This window comes from Argentina silus (assembly GCF_951799395.1).
Source record: "Argentina silus genome assembly, chromosome: 3".
NCBI lineage: Eukaryota > Metazoa > Chordata > Actinopteri > Argentiniformes > Argentinidae > Argentina > Argentina silus.
In genome coordinates this window covers 14820776-14840167 of record NC_139657.1, presented here as the reverse complement: position 1 = coordinate 14840167, position 19392 = coordinate 14820776, and the positions used below count along the sequence as shown (strand labels likewise).

General features: G+C 45.4%; 1 protein-coding gene across 3 annotated transcripts in view; it reads left to right on the top strand.

Moving 5' to 3' along the window:
- The window catches only part of furinb (furin (paired basic amino acid cleaving enzyme) b), a 57353-nt gene extending 41147 nt beyond the window's left edge, over positions 1–16206 (top strand). For all 3 annotated transcript variants that reach the window (XM_083667220.1, XM_083667219.1, XM_083667218.1), the window contains exons 7-16: positions 802–890; positions 2620–2792; positions 6260–6472; positions 8560–8660; positions 11472–11575; positions 11688–11805; positions 12080–12259; positions 12523–12650; positions 13286–13414; positions 14053–16206. In XM_083667220.1, the coding sequence (XP_083523346.1) occupies positions 802–890; positions 2620–2792; positions 6260–6472; positions 8560–8660; positions 11472–11575; positions 11688–11805; positions 12080–12259; positions 12523–12650; positions 13286–13414; positions 14053–14747 (1930 nt within the window). In that variant the 3' untranslated portion in view covers positions 14748–16206. The remainder of the gene's footprint in view (positions 1–801; positions 891–2619; positions 2793–6259; positions 6473–8559; positions 8661–11471; positions 11576–11687; positions 11806–12079; positions 12260–12522; positions 12651–13285; positions 13415–14052) is intronic.
- Positions 16207–19392: the final 3186 nt, after the last annotated feature.

Sequence of the window (19392 nt, the reverse complement as noted above, 5' to 3'; positions counted from 1 at the left end):
GTCTGTCTGTCTGTGTCTGTGTCTGTGTCTGTGTGTCTGTGAGGGCCTGATGCCCAACTTGCCAGCAATATGTCCCACCTGAGCGATTGGCCACCTTTAGATCACTTGTCTCTTCTCCTGAACACAAGGGAATAAGCCTTGTAATCATCAATTGAGGAGTCAATGAATAATGCATAAATATCTATATCACCCCATATTTCATTCATATGGCCTATGTTCAGCGACTCACTGTCATAACAAAACCACTTTTAGACGGGTCTCTGTGTCCTTCAGTTTTCACCTCACATTTGTTTGTGATGCAGCCTGTCCTGATCTTATCCTGGTTTGTCAATATCAGATAGATGAGATGGGAGATGAGATTACATTTTGTCTTCTTGCATTTTGTATCCCTCAGCAGAGACCCAAATTCCTTCTTATGGGTTATTCAAACCCATCCAAAGTTTAAAGTGGAGAATTGACTGCCAGAACATAAAGAATGTTGGTAAAAGACAGAATGTCTTGGTCGTGAATATATTTGTGGACTTTTGTTTCCATCCTCTCCCTCCAGCCTTTAGTTCAGCAGCTCGGCCAGACCATGATTGTGTATTTCTTTTCCCTTCATTTAAGGACTGTGTATTTTTAGCAGCTGTTCATGGATATATTGTTTTTGAAGAGCCCTGCGTGGTTTAGGGGGGTTGGCTGCTATGAGCGATGAGAGGAGTATTTTTCATTGTGAACCCAAATTGTGCTCTCTGTTCCTCTCACTCACTCTCTCGCTCTCTGTTTCTTTCTTTCTTTCTTTCTTTCTCTCTCTCACTCCAGGCATGGAACGCGCTGTGCGGGAGAGGTTGCTGCAGCAGCCAACAATGGGGTTTGTGGTGTGGGCGTGGCCTACAACGCCAACATCGGAGGTAAGTAGGGCATGCTGGGATTTTAGGAGTTGAAAAGACTTCATAAACACAAACGTACACCTAGTAACACTGTAGAGACTGGCTGTCCACTTGAATCAGTCTGCCCACCATTGAGTATTCCATGGAATATTCTAGGTGTTTTGTCTGGCTCTAGCAACTTTTGTCAAGATACACTCTATCAAAGACAAGCGGGCAGCCAACAAGACTCCATGGAGCCCTGAGCAGTCCCATCCACAGATGTTGGCCATAACTCTCATACTCTCACTTCATTATTATTCATATCCTGCTCTACCAGCTCATTGACCCTGCTCGATGCACACATTATCCCTGTGCAAAGCTGTTGGTGTCACAGGGTCACAGGATTGTTTATAAACAACACAGTGTGGTGTTCATCACTCCCCGTTGGGAGTGTGCGTGTGTGTGTGTGTGTGTGTGTGTGTGTGTGTGTGTGTGTGTGTGTGTGTGTGTGTGTGTGTGTGTGTGTGTGTGTGTGTGTGTGTGTGTGTGTGTGTGTGTGTGTGTGTGTGTGTGTGTGTGTGTTGGGGGGTGGTTCTCTCCCGCTGGGCTGGGCCTAATTACAGGACTATACTGTGCAGTGATTAGGATTTAGCTGATGTGTTGACCCCCCCCTGAGCTCTCTCTCACACTCACACACACACACACACACACACACATAGTGTAGCTCCCACAGCTCACTGCTTTTAGATCCACAGTCACTGACATAGCTGGAGGGAAACTGACACAGTAGTGTCTCTTCATGGGGTTTGAATCTGCTGTCCAGGGCATTAATGATAATGATGATGAGTGTAACAGCAATAATCCTTCAGCTAATGCATAGATAGCAAATGCTTTGTGTTGCCATTCTCATTTACCTCAAATCAGACCCAACTTCAGCATTCAAACATTATGCTGACTGCACACTACACACACACACTCCACCAATTGATTACAGCATTGGCCCTAGCCTTCCAGAGAGTGTTTTGTGTCTTCAGGGCCAGGCTGTCTAGCATGGGCTTCATGTTGTTATCATCAGTCATAGTGATGTTGCTTATGTCTGGGGGTTCTGTATCTGTACAGTAAACAGCGCTTATTGGACGATGGTTCATTTCATGCCTCTCTGGTACCATTTACTGTTCAGAGCACTGATCTGAGGCGCCGCGCATCAAAGCCTGAGACAGACGTGTGTTAAGGTATGATGAAAGATGTCAAGCTGGTCATAGACGCCGTTGGAGGTGCCGTAAGCCCTGCACTCATTTGTGTGAAAGGGTGTCCGCGCATGTGTTTTGCTGTGTAGTTTTGTGAGATGTGTCTGGCTGGGCTGTCGCCCTGTCGGCTTGTTTGATGATGGGGAGACGAAGGCCTCGTTTTAATGACCAGCTGTGTTTTGTTTATGCGACAATAAAAAACTGTGTGCGTGTGTTGTCTCAGTGTCAGCGTACAACTGCTCATGCCGGCTGGTGCTGTTGAGCTCACACACCCATTGTCTCCTCGGCCTGTCTATTATTTCCTATGACAGCCTCATCAGGTTCCTCTGTCTAAGCGCATCATGTTTACAGCACCTTGTCTTTCTTTCTCTCTCTCTCTCTCTCTCTCTCTCTCTCTCTCTGTGTATGCTGACCTGCCCCTGTATTGTGTGTGTGTGTGTGTGTGTGTGTGTGTGTGTGTGTGTGTGTGTGTGTGTGTGTGTGTGTGTGTGTGTGTGTGTGTGTGTGTGTGTGTGTGTCTGCAGGTGTGCGTATGCTGGACGGGGAGGTGACAGATGTGGTGGAGGCCCACTCTCTCAGCTTCAACTCTCAGCACATCCACATCTACAGTGCCAGCTGGGGCCCCGAGGATGATGGGAAGACGGTGGATGGCCCCGCCAAGCTAGCCAAGGAAGCATTCCTGAGAGGGGTCACTGAGGTCCGTAAGAACAGTGTCACCACAAACATACAAATGTACAGTAGCACAGGATCTCTCTCTCTGTCAATCTCTCTCTAACCTCGCTTGTCAGGATTATAGCATATAAATGGTATTTTATAGAGGTCCTTTAGAGGTCCTGTCAGCCTGAAGAAGCTATTTTCCAGCAAATCAATCTGGAAAGTCTCTGGGTGAGTGATTGTGATGGACAGGAAGTCCTTCACTCATATCCAGTCAGATTACATGATTTTCATGTGGAAACAGAGAGGGTCTTGCACCAAAGTGTATGTTCTCTAACAGACGATGTGTGGAATGTACTTACAGCACAGTGCCTCCTGTAAGTATTGGGATAGTGAAGCACTTTTTCTTCTTTGGGCTCTATACGGCAAAAGTTTAATTAATAACAATTAATATGAGGTTAAAGTATAGATTTTCAGCTTTAATTTGAGGTTATTTGTGTACATATTGATTTCACCATTTAGAAATGACGTTTTATACATATTGCCACTTTAATGGCACCAAAATTAATGGGACAATTGGCTTGACTGGTGTTTCTGGTTAGTCAGGTGTGTTTTGTCACATAATTTGTGCAGGCATAAGAGAGCTGTCATTGTCTAGTCTTGATTCTAGGCTTTGCATTTGCCTTTGGAGTCTCATATTGGTGTCTGTCAACATAGTCTTGTTCCCAGACATTTCCTAAATGCGTGAAAGTTCTGGTGGACCAATGCGTCAAACTTGGCCTTCATTAAGCCAATAGAAAGACTGAAAACGGATAGCGCATACATAGCATCAATCATCTCCCACAGCCCTTCCCCCACAGTGCTTGCACACTACATGTTTATGATTCGAAGCTACGCCTCACAGCCGTTTGATTCGCTGAAATCAAATAATAACATACTTTACTCATCTGTGAAACACGGTGGAGGGGGTATTGTGCATGTATGGCTGCCACTATAACTGGCTAACTTGTCTTAATTGATGATGTACTGTAACTGTTGATGACAGCAGCATAATTCATTCTGAAGTTTATAGAAACATCTTGTCTGCTTCAGTACAAGCAAATGGCTCATCATACAGAAGATAATGACCCCAAACATACTGCAATAGCAACTAGGGAGTTTTTCAGGGCCAACAAGTGGAAGGTTTTTGAATGGCCAAGTCCATTGAAATCCAATTGAACATGCATTTAATTTCCTGAAGATAAGATTTTAGGCAGAAAAAAGAAAGAAGACAAACAAACAACTGAAGATGGCTGTAAGTACAGGCCTGGGAGAGCATCACCAGAGAAGATACCCAGAGTCTGGTGGGGTCAGTGGGCCACAGATTTCAAGCAGTAATTGCATGTAAAGGATATGAGACCAAATACTCAACATGAGTGCTTGATTTGGACATAATATGAATATGTCCCAGTAGTTTTGGTGCCATGAAATGTATAAAAAGTGTTCTAAATGGTGTTCTAAACATTTCTAAATGGTGAAACCAATATGTACACAAATGCCATCAAAAGCTGAGAATCTTTACTTTAACCTCTAAGTAATTGTTTGATTTCAAATCCAAACTTTTGGAGTACAGAGCCAAAAGAAGAAGAAATGCTTCACTGTCCCGATACTTATGGAGGGCACTCTTTATGACTGTGAACAAGCCTAGTGATTCTCTCCCGCTGCCCCCTGCCCTCTTAGCAGCCCCATTGGGTTTGATGGAGTGAGCCACAGATGGATCAGACAAGTTGTCTAAGGTTAACGAGACCGTTTCCCATGTGTCAGCATGCTACATTAACAGAAAGGCATTAACAGAATGGTGGAATGAGAAATGCGAGAGCAAGAAAGAATGAGAAATGCGAGAGAACTTGCTGACACAGAGCATGATTTAGATAGAAAGGATAGCGATCTCGAACGAATGGGGAAAAGAAGAATATTAATGAAAAAAAAAAAAAAAAGATTCAAATACCACAAATCTTACATCTAACAGCCCCCGTTTAATGGAACGATGGTGAGAAGTAGTTGCCTAAATGCAGCACATGTGTCTTTGAACGTCTGTCTGTCAGTGTGATAACCCCTGACAGGCAAATGCTTTGTTAGCCTCTGTTACCTGCGGCTGAGGCAGAGTGGTCATAAACAAGGCAAGAGGGAATGTGTGTACACAGTTTCCTCTCCAGTCAGTTAGAATCAAACCAAATGCTGCTACTGAATGTTGAACTGTTTGGACTGATTTACTATGCAGAGCATGTGCAGATAAGGGAGTGATACGAGGGCTTTAGTCAAGAGGACTGCAGGCCTGGTGGCCTTTTAAAAGGCTGTGTTTGTGTTGTGTAGGAAGAGAGCAGGAGACTATTCTCACAGGCGTTTCCTTAGATCCATAAAGACTGTGAGGCGCTGGGGGGGGTGTGTGTGTGTGTGTGTGTGTGTGTGTGTGTGTGCGTGTGTGTGTGAGAGAGCTATGATTTGTTTTGTTTTTGTCACTGGCACTCCTGCCTCCGCCTCTGCAGCTTCTCATCTCAGTCTCAGCTGGACTCGAGGCACAACACAGTGTGAGGCAAAGTGTGGTGGAAACGAGAGCCTTCCTCCCATCATCTCTTTTTCTCTCTCCCTTCTGCTTTATGCAATCCCTACCTTCTCTTTTTCATTCTCTTTCATCTCATTCCACCTATTTTTTATTTATCTATTTTTCTCTCTCTCTCCCTCCCTTCCTCTCTCTCTCTTTCTCTTTCTCTCCGTCCGATACATAACAACATACTGTGACTATGATTACATTTCTATCTTTTGTACATGTTTATTTCGTTACAAAAAAACCACAGCAATTCATTTAATTTATGCTTTATTGTCTTGCCTGAGTTACAGTTTACAGTGATGATGGAATGCTCCACTTACCGTGTTTCATTTCCAGTTGAATGATGGCCCTCTCCTGCTATGCTTATGGAAATGAGAGATGTGAAGAGGTGGATTATGTATTCAGCAGATTATACCGTACAATGCCTGCACTCCTCCCAGTCCCATGTTCTCATTTATCAAGCCCAACAAATTATAGTCAACTTGTGTACATTTTCTAATGACTCCTTATTCTCATTTCTGCTTTGGCTTCTCTCAGCAGTAAATTGTCCGATATTGTTTACGGTACATGAATAAGAGTTATGCCCCCTAGCAGTGCAGCGTGTGTCAGTTGAAATACAACTTCTCAGGAAGTGAAATGATGTCAAAGTAATTTACAGGATAAGGAAAACATCCTTGTCTGCAGCAATCATTCACACTTTCACTCTCAGATCATAAACTCTCTCTCTCTCTCTCTCTCTCTCTCTCACACACACACACAGTAAAAAAGAGCCAGAGTCCTTACTGTATTTACCGTGCGTGCGTTCATGGATTGGGTGATAAACATGTTACGAAAGCAACAGGGAACAGCAAAGCCCTTAATTGATGTTGTGTTCTATCCACAGCTGTATTTAATATATTTGTTGTCTGTGTTCGTGTTTTTAGGGTCGTGGCGGGCTTGGGTCAATCTTTGTGTGGGCATCTGGTAACGGCGGGCGGGAGAAAGACAGCTGTAACTGTGATGGCTACACCAACAGCATTTACACACTGTCCATCAGCAGCACCACCCAGTATGGCTTCGTTCCCTGGTACAGCGAGGCCTGCTCCTCCACCCTTGCCACCACCTTTAGCTCTGGAAACCCCAACGAGAAACAGATAGTGAGTATTGATGACACACACACACACACACACACACACACACACACACACACACACACTCATAAACACACTCATATCTCCAGTCTCTCAACCACCTTCAGCAGAGGGAATTCAAAAGAAATGCAGTGTGTCTACTACTAACCATGTCCCCAGGCTATTGCCCGCAGGAACGTAAACAAGGAGGAGGATTAGGGAGAAGGTGTTGTTGGAGATGATTGGTTGATAGGTTAAGCCGATGAAGCCAATGGCTACGCATCGTCCGTTTTCAACAGTCTTTCTATTGGCTTAATGAAGGCCAAGTTCAATGTGTTGGTCCACCAGACCTTTTGTGCATTTGGGCGGAAGGGTCTGGGAACAAGACTAGTGTTCCACTGACACACCCGCACACGCACACACACACACACACACACACACACACACACACACACACACACACACACACAGACAAGCAATCTAAACATTTAGCAAGTACTACAGACACACAGTCACATTCATTTACCTTCACTATCATCCTACAGCAGTGACAACTTCAACAAGAAAGAGATATGCGTGAGTGATGCAAAACAGATAGTAAGTAATATACTGCCAAAACACACAGAGACACACACCACACACGCTCTTCAAGCTACGTGTCAGCAGTATCTAAGGAATGCCTGAGGGACACAGAACAACCTGAAAACTCACCACTTCCCTCCCAAACACTCCAGAGGTGTGCCGCAGGCAGGCAAACACACGTCTCACTCTCGCTGTGTCGCATTGAGTTTATGTCCTTTAAAGGACATGAACGTTCAGCACTGTGACTAATGCACTAATGTTTCAGCAGTCGGATGCTGCTTGCTTGTTGTCTCATCATCCTGAATGCCAATTACAGTTGGTTCAGGCAAAGTAGTTAAACAATATTAAACTGTGATATTGAACCTTATTAAAAGTAAGTGTCTTGACTGAACTGACTATTCTATTTTCTTCAGTTATATTTTTTTCTTAATCACAACATTGAGATGTGATTGGCAGGATAGTGCACCAGACAGAGTATCAGTGCTTGGCCCAAAGGATTGACTTTTGTGTTTCCATCTCTGAGAACGGTCCAAAAAAGCACAGGGCCATGGCCCCAATGTCCTACCCTGACCTGGGATCTTGGGGAGATTTTTGGAACCTCCCATTGTTTGGCTAGGCTACTTGTTATGTGTATTTAAACAGTTACTTTGGCTAAACACCCGTTTAATTTCCTGGGAAATGTGACTGGTTCATCTGGCTGGATAACTGAACACTCTGTGCTAGTTTTCGTGCACATTTCCAAACTAAATAAATGCCTCACATTCAACCACACAACTCCTTTGCTAGTTTCAAAGTGTTATTAAGAAATTTGCTAGAGAAAAACGCAAAAATGATTGGCAGATTTATTAGGTTATTCAGTTACGAGTAGTCATGCAAGTTTGAGGGTGAATCAACTTGGGTGGTGGAAACACAACGCACCATAAACCCACCAGTGCTTAAGCCCAAAAGTCTGGATTGGGACCCAGTCTTTAGTTGAAAAGCACATTCAGTATTTTTATTTCTGTTTCTAGTCCTATGCCTGTAGCTGGACCAACCCTGATTAATTCACTATACAGACAGACAGGCCTCTTTCCAGGTCTCTAACCAGGAACATTGTACCAAGGTGATAGCAGGTCATTAGTGCCCTTAGCTGTCACTCTCTCTCTCACACACACACACACACACACACCACACACCACACACACACACACACAGTGATGAGCGGGTCCCTGGTCCTGACATGTTGTCTGTGTCTGTGGCAGCCCTAGACAGGCCTCATTAACTCTGACAACAGGTAACTGTAGGCTACATGTCTGCTCCCTCCTGGGCTCGCATACCTCTGATGGCATCCACTGCCCTTTCTGTCCCACCTAGGATACCATACCACAGACCTCAGGCAAAGCTGATGGGTCATTCTATCTCCTTCCTACTCCTCACTGTCACCAGTGAACCTCACTCAGCTCAGACAGAACTGTAGAAACTAAAGTGTCACTATTCCCTCTCCTCTCCTCTCCTCTCCTCTCCTCTCCTCTCCTCTCCCCCCTATCTCCTAGGTGACCACAGACCTGAGGCAGAAGTGTACAGACTCCCATACAGGGACCTCAGCCTCCGCCCCTCTGGCTGCTGGGATCATCGCCCTGGCTCTGCAGGCCAAGTGAGTGAACTGGTCCATCTATCTCTCAAGCAGAGCAGTGTTCTTTACTTCTGGTTTTGGAGGGAGCTATGTCTCACTGTGTAGAGGAGTGTTCTTCAACTCTGGCCTTGGAGGGCCACAGTGCGTTAGGGGTTTCTATCTATTTCTATCTGCATCCCAGCACAAACAGACCTCATTCAGCTAGGCAAGCTCTTGATTATTAGTTGATTAGCTTGTTAAATCACTAAGCACCAGACTAGGACAAAAGCCTGTATGCACTGCAGCCCTGGAGACAATACGTGCTTTCGTTGAGCCTATCTCTCATTATCTCTCATCAAGGCTGACTTGCATCCAACATTCTGTCAGCAGATCAAGTCAAATCATATCTAGGCTGTCATTAGCATCTATCAAGACTGACAGAATGGCTGTGGGACAGGATACCCCTTAATCCTGGTATGTGCCAGTGGGGCACAGTAACCCACGAGATGAAGGGTGAAGCTCATTGTCTTACTTCAGGTGCTGCATCTTTTTTTTCTTTTTCTTTTTTTTGTATTGCAATACAGTGGTACATTCAATACAGTCACATTTTGACAAGTGTATCACTACACTGATCCAATACTTAAAATATAACATTAGTTAGAATTATTGGGAAGTATTGGGACAACAATTAGTTAGAGGCCAGGAAATTCCATGTCTTCCATAATATACCAAAAGTGACATTATCTCTACTGAAACTGACAAAAATGTAGTTCATTAGATCCAACCAAAGCGTGTGTGTGTGTGTGTGTGTGTGTGTGTGTGTGTGTGTGTGTGTGTGTGTGTGTGTGTGTGTGTGTGTGTGTGTGTGTGTGTGTGTGTTGGCATGAACATAATAGATGGTCAGTTGTCCTCTTCTCATTAAAAAATACACAACCATTGCAATCAAAATGTAATCTTATTCTAAGGAAGTCACTAGATGGATATAAGTCATTTACAATTTAGAAATTATTTTCTCTAGATTTAGGAGGGAGAGGAAAAGTGAGAGAGTTTGTTCTCAACTGTCTCACCATGTGTGTAATAGAACAACACCTCTGCCTGAACTACCTGTCTTATAAATTCTTTATTTTTAATCCACGTAAATACAGTGCACAGGACTCTAAGTGCACTTTTTCCACATTTTGTTATGTTACAGCCTTATTCTAAAATGTATTAAATTCATTATTTTCCCTCATCAATCTACACACAATACCCCATAATGACAAAGCCAAAACAGGTTTTTAGATAATGTGTGCTAATTTATTAAATTACATTTGCTGGAAAGAAACTTGAAAATCACTTATGAATTTATTGTTTTGTTGAATTTGTCTGATTTTGTCTGGTTTGAGGCTGAAAAGTTCGTCTGTCCCATTGTTTTGACAGCGCAATGTTTTAGCCGGGCTACTTTTTATCCTTCCCATAATTGCTTGAGTTATCAGACATATTAGTGTGATGGGGGTCGCGCTATCTGTCGTAAGACAATGGGGTGAAGCTGGCATCCAAAGTCCTTTCATACTGTATAGTAGGCCTCCCTGACCAGTCAGTCATCAGCTCTCTATTCTCTATATCTGTCCATATTGTCTTCCTTATTAGGGAAGGGATGACAGGTGTCAGATCCACTCAGCTGAGCCATCTCGCTCTCACACTCTCTCTCACACACACACACACACACACACACACACACAATCTCTAGATCTTCATTACTGTATGCCTGTCCTGTCCCCACTATCCCCTCCAAACACTGTCCCAGTCAGTAGGAAGCTATCGCCCTGCAGCCAGCCACTGCTACTCCACAGACGACAGGCCACTCTGAATGCACAGGGGGAAGTTTGGCTCCATAGACTAACGATCACTCAGTATCACTCAACCCAATAATTCCGAGCGTGTAGATCACCTCTGCATTTCCCCCGAGAGGCAGCAATAATAACAGGGTAGTCTGTAATTCCAACAGAGATGGAATTCATAGATGAATCATTTAACAGGCAGAGTGCTGTTTTTTTGTGTGTTGTGTTTCTTTTTTCGTTTTATTTTCATCAGCGAGGTGACATTGAGTAGATGGGGTCCATATCCATTAATAAGACATGAGAGAGTGTGAGATGTGAATGCTGATGCTAGGTTGTGGAGGTGAGAGCTGCCGCGCCGCAGTGCCTTTCTAGCGTTTCTATTTCTGTCTGTGGCAGCAGTCTGAGCAGTAAAACCATGTGATTCATGGTTTGATTATCTTACCCCACGGTGCTCCTCTCTACGCTCACTCAAAGGCATATGCTCGGAGAAAATGTCTCCTCTTCTCTCCCGGCCAGTAAATCAGGTGGAGCGGTGTATCGTCCTTCTACTTAGCAGAAGGTGACCCGTTCCCCAAGAACAGAAATCATTATGAGCTATCATCACAGAGTGGGTTACAGGTGCTCTGCTGGGGGATTATGTATACACTGCTGTCCAGCTCAAGTGTTTTCCTCTGCTCTCTGTCTGTTAAACACCAGGGTTTAAAGGGCTCCCTTTCTAATGGTGCTGTACACAGGTGTTAAACCATAATGTCCATGCATACGTTACATTTCAATGTTGTTGGTGACTGACATAGCGGTGTCCCTCAGGGACAGGGAGCTTACGGACCACCTCTGGAACTCTTACTTCATGTTGGAGTCTTTCACTCAACTGTCTGACTGTGTCTTTGATGTTGAACTAATGGTCCTTACAGTATCAAAGGCATGTCTCAAATCTATTGTTTTAATCAAGGCTTGATAAGGTACCAGGGTGTAATGGTACAAAGAGAAAGAGAAAGGCAACCTTGCATTGTTTTGTTTCTTAATCTCCCTGCAGTATGAACCTGACCTGGAGGGACATGCAGCACCTGGTGGTCCGAACCTCCCACCCCGCCCACCTCAGTACTGATGACTGGAGGACCAATGGAGTGGGTCGCCAAGGTAGGGAGGGAGAGCTCTGCCTGAGCTCAGTGCACAAATGCTACTCTTAGTCTTCTCAAATGACACATGATCTCTCTCTCTCTCTCTGACTCCCTTTCCCTCTCTTTCTCAGTGAGTCACACATATGGTTATGGTCTGCTGGATGCAGGTGCCATGGTGGCCTTGGCACAGAACTGGAGCAGTGTGGGACCGCAGCACCAGTGTGTCCTTACCATGCTCACAGAGCCCCGGTTAGCAGTGTGTGTGTGTGTGTGTGTGTGTGTGTGCGTGCGCGTGCGTGTGTGCGCACATGCATGTTTGTGCACATGAGAAACATGTGAAAATGTGAATGGGTCCTTGACTATACAGTATGTGTGTTTTCACCTCAGCTCAACCTGATTTCTCTCTGCAGTGTGAGAGCTAGACATGTCTGTACAGTAAATAGCTGGCCTGTCATGTAGCCTGTCAGTGTGAGACTGTGCTTTTTATTCATGTGAGCTGGCCCTCCCCTGGTCCTCTCTGTAGGGACATAGGCAGCCATCTGGTCTTCAATAAGAGTGTGGATGCCTGCTGGGGGAGGCCAGAGTACATCAGCTCTCTAGAGCACGTCCAGGCCCGCCTCACTCTCTCCTACAACCACAGAGGAAACCTAGCTATTCACCTCGTCAGCCCCCTAGGCACACGCTCCACCCTGCTGGCCCCCAGGTAGACACACACACACACACACACACACACGTGCTTTCCATCCACCTCTTCCGCCCTGCTGGTGCACACACTCGTACAGACACACACACACAAATACACACACAAACTCTTCTGGCCCCCAGGTCAACACACTCTCACAAACACACACACACGCACACACACACACCCACACATACACACACACACACACACACACATAGGGGGACACACAAGGTGTAACCTGTGCCTCTCTCTCTCTCTCTCTCTCTCTCTCTCTGTCTCAGGCCCCATGACTTCTCATCGGAGGGTTTTAATGACTGGGCATTCATGACCACCCACTCCTGGGATGAGGACCCTCGGGGGGAGTGGACCCTGGACATTGAGAATGTTGTTGAAGGAGGACATGACAGTGGTAACAGCTCTATTCCTCCTCCTCTCCTTCCCGTTCTCCTTCTACACCTCTTTAACTCCCTCCACCTCCTTAACACTCCTCTTAATTCTTCCCCAGAGATCACTCTGTCTGATCTCTTATGTTAACTTAACAAGCGGTTTGATTCCGTAAATCGTCTTGTTCGCTCCCAAAGCTCTACTCTCCAATTCTTTTTCCACCGCATCGGGAGAAATAAGATGAACTCAGATATGTACCTCCTCCTCCTCCTCCTCCTTCTCCTCCGCACCTCCTCACTCCAGAGTAGATCAGCTCCCTCTCCTCCTCTTCCTCTCATCTGTTCCCTCTCTTGTTATTAGTCACTACATTCTCCCACAATCCCGTCCGACTCTTCCTCCCCCACCTCTCCATGGAATTATCAGTCAGCTCATCCTCCTCCTCTCTGACATCCTCACCCAGTCTACACCCCCCACCCCCACCCCATTCTCTTCTTGCCAGTGTGATACATTTTTTACAATCTCTTTCACTTCCTCATCCTCCTTTCTCCCCCTCTTCCTCCCCTTGGTAGTGTTAAATGAATTAATGTTCTCCTATCTCTCCTCTTCCTCCTGTCTCATCTTCTTCTCCTCCTCCTCTTCCTCCTCTCTGTCCTGTCTCAGGTGTGTTGAGTCAGTTCTCTTTGGTACTGTATGGTACAGGCTCCAGCGCCATTAACCCCTCGTCACCCGACTTCCCTCGGCCGTCCAACAACAGCTGTAAGACCTTCGACGCCCAGCAGATCTGCATAGGTGAGACTGAGTGACACAGACACAGCGCCCCCCTCAGGCTGGTAGTGGTGCTGAGGGCCAGCTGAGAACCTCTCTCATTTATATGCATAGTATTCACTTATCAGAGGCACTTGTTTCAAAGCAAAGCACAGGATCAGGATACATTCACTGCATGTCTTTTATCTGAGCAGCATAAGTACAGATTGCCAAAACCCATTTGAAAGTGAAGAGTCTCTGTTATGGTGATAGCGTGACTCTTTTACTCTCTGAATATGCATCATGCCAAATGTGTTCGAAAACAACATATGTCATGTCGCACTTAATGAAGAGAAGGGACGTGAAGTAGCAGTAGAAGTAGCAGTCGAAGAAGCAGCGCTTTGACATTGTGGGAGGTGTTGGGTTGTAGAGCAGCTGTGTTTGGGATGATGAAGCCTCCTCTGAGGCAGACAGATGGGGTCATAAGCCTCTTGGTGACACAAACTATTTAAATGTTTACTTCTCATGCATATGAAATGACTATTAAAAAGCTTAATTTGTCCAGATTTACATTTTTATAGACAGATCTGGCTGGAGGCATGTTTTTGCCTTTTTGTGACCCTACGTAAGTGTGTTTCGCAGCTGACCAGTAATGTGCTTGCATCTTCTCTCTCCCCATCTAGAGTGCAGCCCAGGCTTCTCCCTCTTCCTGCAGGGCTGTGTGAAGATATGCCCCCCAGGCTTCACCTCCGGCCCCCAGCTTCTCAACCTCTCCTTGGAGAACTGGGTGGACCTCGCCTCTGTCCAGGCCTGCCTGCCCTGCCACCCTGCCTGCCTCACCTGCTCCGGCCCTGGGCCTTCAGACTGCCTCTCCTGCCCCTCTCACAGCCACCTAGTCCTCAGCTCCTGCCTGCACCAGAACCAGGTCCAGCGTAAGTCCCCCACTGGCCTTGTCCTCCAAGGAGAGGGAGCCCGGCTAAGTGAGGGGAACCCGGCAGGGGCAGGGGGTGGAGAGGCAGTTACTCTGGGGCTTAGCCCGGCCCCATCCTCCCCAATGCCCACCGTCGTGGCTGTGCTCAGCTGTGCCTTCATCCTGGCTGCCTTTGCCGGGGTCTTCCTCTTGTTGCAGTTGCGCTCAGGTGGCGCCCCCTGGGACTGGAGGACCAAACTACACTCTGTGGAGTCTGGGGCAGGGGGCATCCGGGTAGGCTTTGGCTTCGGCCTGGGCCGTGAGAGGAAGACGCGCGTGTGTTATAAGGGAATCCCCACCGTGTGGGGGGACGAGGATATGGCAGGGCCCGGGTCTGAATCGGACAGCGAGGAGATGGACTCTCACAGTGAGAGGACGGCTTTTATTCGGACACAGAGTGTGCTCTAGCCCCTTCTATGGCCTCTCTCTAACTACTCTATCTTTTGGAGACCTGCTCTTAGGTAGTGGTGGGAGGGGGAGGGTCTCTATTGCCCACTGGTCTGTCAGACCTGATTAATGTCTGGTTTGGGTCCAGCCCAGGTCTTGCTCCTGAGACTGGTACACAGAGATGAGATTGAGCTCAGTCCAATCAGCAGAGACACTTTATCTAGCTGTACCCCTGTTCCAATGGTTCACCCTCATGCATTTATAAAACAATTGTTTATTGAATATTCACCATATTTGATTATATCATATATATATATATGATTAGACATGTAAATCTCCTTTATTTGCTCAAGCACAAGATGCAGTTTATTGCCATTGCCCAAGGCTTGGTGAATATTTTTGAGTTTGGATCCATTGTTGTTGCTCATGTTTTTCATTGACCTTTATTCTGATGTACAAAGCAGCCAGTGTCCCTTCTGGCTTTAAAGAGACATGGGAGGCAAATCGAAATCCGTTTAGTGTGTCAGTGTGTGTGTGTGTGTGTGTGTGTGTGTGTGTGTGTGTGTGTGTGTGTGTGTGTGTGTGGGACTTTTCTAAACAAGTGCTGAAAGGCTTCCCTAACACAGTTACTGAGTGACCATAATATGGTTGTATATCATGATAAACACAGACAAACTCAAATTTGACATATTTTGATCAATTTTGTTTTCTCCACCTGCTTGCTAACTGAGAACATGTTCCATATTCCCCGTGGTAGCTTGTAAGAACGCATACCACAGCTTAATTGAATGGTCAGTCTCCTAGTAGTATTTGGGGTCCTAGTAGTATCTGGGGGTAGTATCTGGGGTCCTAGTAGTATGTGTGATCCTAGTAGTATCTGGGGTCCTCATCTTCCTCAGCATTAATAAGATAAGCACACAAAGCAGCACAAGTAGGAGATGGGAAGAGCAGATAAGGCTATATTAAGCACTCTTATCGTATTTAGACTGGTATATGTGCAGGGGAATTTTATGCTTCTAGGTGCCTGTTCCCATCTAGCTGAAGGAAAAGAGCACTTAAACCAAAGTTATTTGACCTTTTCAATATTGCTCTATTGTCTTGCTATCAGCAATAAATAAATTCATTTTCTCTTCATTCTAGCAATGGAGGTTCTATTGATTTTTCGGGTTTCTCTCACAGAACCTCTTTATGAGCAGAGAACAGGATATGTTTCCCTTGATATTACAAGTATCACACCATTGACAGAATTGTCGCCTGTTTGAGGACAAAGTTAAGGACATATCGATTCAACTGGTTAGTAGACTCAAAGTCCTTGGATCATGTATGTGACAGATGTTTAAAGATGGGCAACAGCATATAAATAGATTTTATTGGATTGTATTTTATAGCGTTTCCTTTTATATCCTTTTTTATTTAAATGATGATTGATGTCAATATTGTGGGGATAAACTTCATGCTGAATTAAAAGACTTTGGAGGTCATGTAAGATCTTGTCATGACTGACTCCTTACTCAGTATTATCATTTGGGAATGCTGTGTTGGCTTGCTTTCAGTCAACCAGAGCATACACACATGTAGACACAATGCATGCATGCATACACACACACACACACACACACACACACACACACACGCACACACACACAGAGCCTTGTCAGTGCCCAATGGCTATATTCCATCACAAGGCTACTTCCTATTCTCCAGCCCTGTGTTTGGGTTGTGAGAACAACAATCTTCCTGTTCTCTACCATCCAGTTATAGGAACAACACTGCCACAAGCCTCTGAGATACAACGTTTCTGAAGCCCTAGGTTCAACTGCAATATGGAGTCCATTAATATTTAACCTATATTAATGTGAATGGGAAAAGTTGTGCGTGCCTGTGAATGCTGCTGAGTTTGTTCACAGAAGTTTTCCTCTAGGCCCCAGATGAGTAAGAGGGAAGCTATGATAATAGTACATTCTGAATGTGCCCCATAATTAGATCTGCAGGGAGAAATTACTGCTTATTTTGGTGCTGTAGCTACGGCATGCCTTGCATGACAAGTATATGTTTAAGTGAGTGTATGAGTGTGTCTGTGCGTGTGTTGAATTTGCAGAGGTAATAGAGTCACTAATCATGTACTTGTCATTCACTTAATTGTGTGTGTGTGTGAGTTCACCATCTCAACTTAGCTACATGTACACTCACCTGCCACTTTATTAGGTACACCTTGCTAGTACAGGGTTGGACACCCTTTTGCCTTCAGAACCTTAATTCTTGCCTTAATTCTTTGTGGCATAGATTCAACAAGGTGCTGGAAACATTCCTCAGAGATTTTGGTCCATATTGACATGATAGCATCATTGCTGCAGATTTGTCGGCTGCACATCCATGATGCGAATCTCCCGTTCCACCACATCCCAAAGGTGCTCTATTGGATTGAGATCTGGTGACTGTGGAGGCCATTGGAGTACAGTGAACTCATTGTCATGTTCAGGAAACCAGTTTGAGATGATGTGATCTTTGTGACATGGCGCGTTATCCTGCTGGAAGTAGCCATCAGAAGATGGGTACACTGTGGTTATAAAGGGATGGACATGGTCAGCAACAATACTCAGGTAGGCTGTGGCGTTTAAACGATGCTCAATTGGTACTAAGGGCCCAAAGTGTGCCAAGAAAATATCCCCCACACCATTAGATATTTGCGTTAACGAGCAGTTGAACAGGTGTACCTAATAAAGGGGCCGGTGAGTGTATATGTGTGTGTGTGTGTGCGCGCCATTAAGTATCCTCTATGTTCTTGATGTGGTTGAGAAACCCTGGAGTCTGTGAGTTTTGGGGAGACTACATATTCTGCTACAGATCCCTGTAGGCCAATTTATACCCATTTACTGATCCATGTCTGTAACATGACCAGTCTGTGAGATAGATACTGTTGTGACTTGTGTTTTACTTAGTTTGTCTTGTTGGCTTTCCAGGCCAGTACCAGTCTCTGGTAGAGAACGGTTGAGAAACACTTAGCTATAGATAACTATAGAGACTCTACAGTACAATACAGAGCACATATCCCCAGGGATATCTCCACCAAGGCCGGCGGTGGCTATGGGCAGGGATGGGCTCAGCCTTCCCAAACGTACGTCTTGCCTACCCAATCAAAAGTTAAGAAAAAAAAAAGGGTTCAGCCAATGGAAAAATAGCACAGAAAAAAACAGTACCATTTCTAAATTCTGATTGGGTGAACCGCCTCCAAAGTCGCCCACTGCCCACCCCCTCTTCTTGATGTGTTCAGGCACAAACACACAGCGCAGACCCGTCCACTGAAGCAGACCCGTCCACTGAGTGTCTCTCATAGCATGCCGAGGGGGAGGTGTTGCTATGACAACTATGAACTCTGATGGCTCAGATTGCACACACACACTGCTCGTGAAAAACACACTCAAACGCATAACCTGCTCTATTTCCATCAGCAGGTCATTTGCATCAACTCAAATGTATTCGATGAAAGGAGAGACTGAGGAGAATGATCTGTGTCTGCCAGACCCATACCCAAAGTCCCGCCCCCAGCAGCAGAGAATAGTTCCCCACCAATCAGTGATTAATACTGTTCCACACACTAACAGATACCACACTACTACCTTTTTAAAGATATAATTACGATGACATTTACATTCCATTCATTTACTTTATCCAGCACTGCTGCTGCTAGCACATCAGAGGCTCCGGCTACTGCTCCTGTACCCTCCACAAGCACTGCCCCAAAGCAGTTCCCTCTCTCGGCTGCCTCAGCCCCACCTCACGCGGTTAGCGACTTGAATGGCGATGCACCATCCCAGCCAATATTAGCTAGCTATCCAAAGCGTGCATTCGGTGCTATATAACGGTCATTCAATCCTGCCTGGTACCGCACACGAAAAACCAATGTTGGTCAAGAAATGTCCAAATGAAACAGACCTGTCCACTGTGTGTAAACACATGCAGTGTATAAGAAAGCTTTTCCTGTGTTGCATAAATTGTATGTAACAGCCCTGGTAATTGGTGTGATTCAGCATCATGTGAGAGTTCCTTCTCCACACTGTCACGAGTCCTAACCCCCTATCTTGGCCCATGAGAAATCAATAACAAATACCTTAGACATGGATGAATTTGTTATAATTTCTGCCAAGGGAAACAGGAGACTGATGTTATAGATAGATAGATAGATAGATAGATAAAAAGAAATAAAGAAATGGATATATGACTGATATACTGTACATACCTGTACACCTTCGGGCTACTAGTCCGCTTCCCTAACCTCTGGGCTACCTACCGCCGAAGTTGTCCACCTATTATTTCTACCAGCCCACCCTAATATAGTAGGCTAAAACCGGCCCTGATCTCCACCATCATCCCTCCTCCCAACACTCCACCTCCCTGACACCATTATCTCGCTCCCACACAATCACAGTGTGCTGTCACCCTAGGCATCCCAGGCTCACTTTCTCTCAAGTGTCCTTGATCCGGTTTTATCTAGTTTTAACTCCTTTTTCTCTCTTTTTGTTCTCCACACCCACCTCTTGCTTGACAGTCAGACTAATTGAGTATTCTATCACCCTTAACTACCCTCCTTTTCTTTTTGAGAGCTGAAAATCTCTCTGGTACAGCTGCTTTATCCTCCCAGGAGGTTATGTGTAAGGCTCTGCAGCTC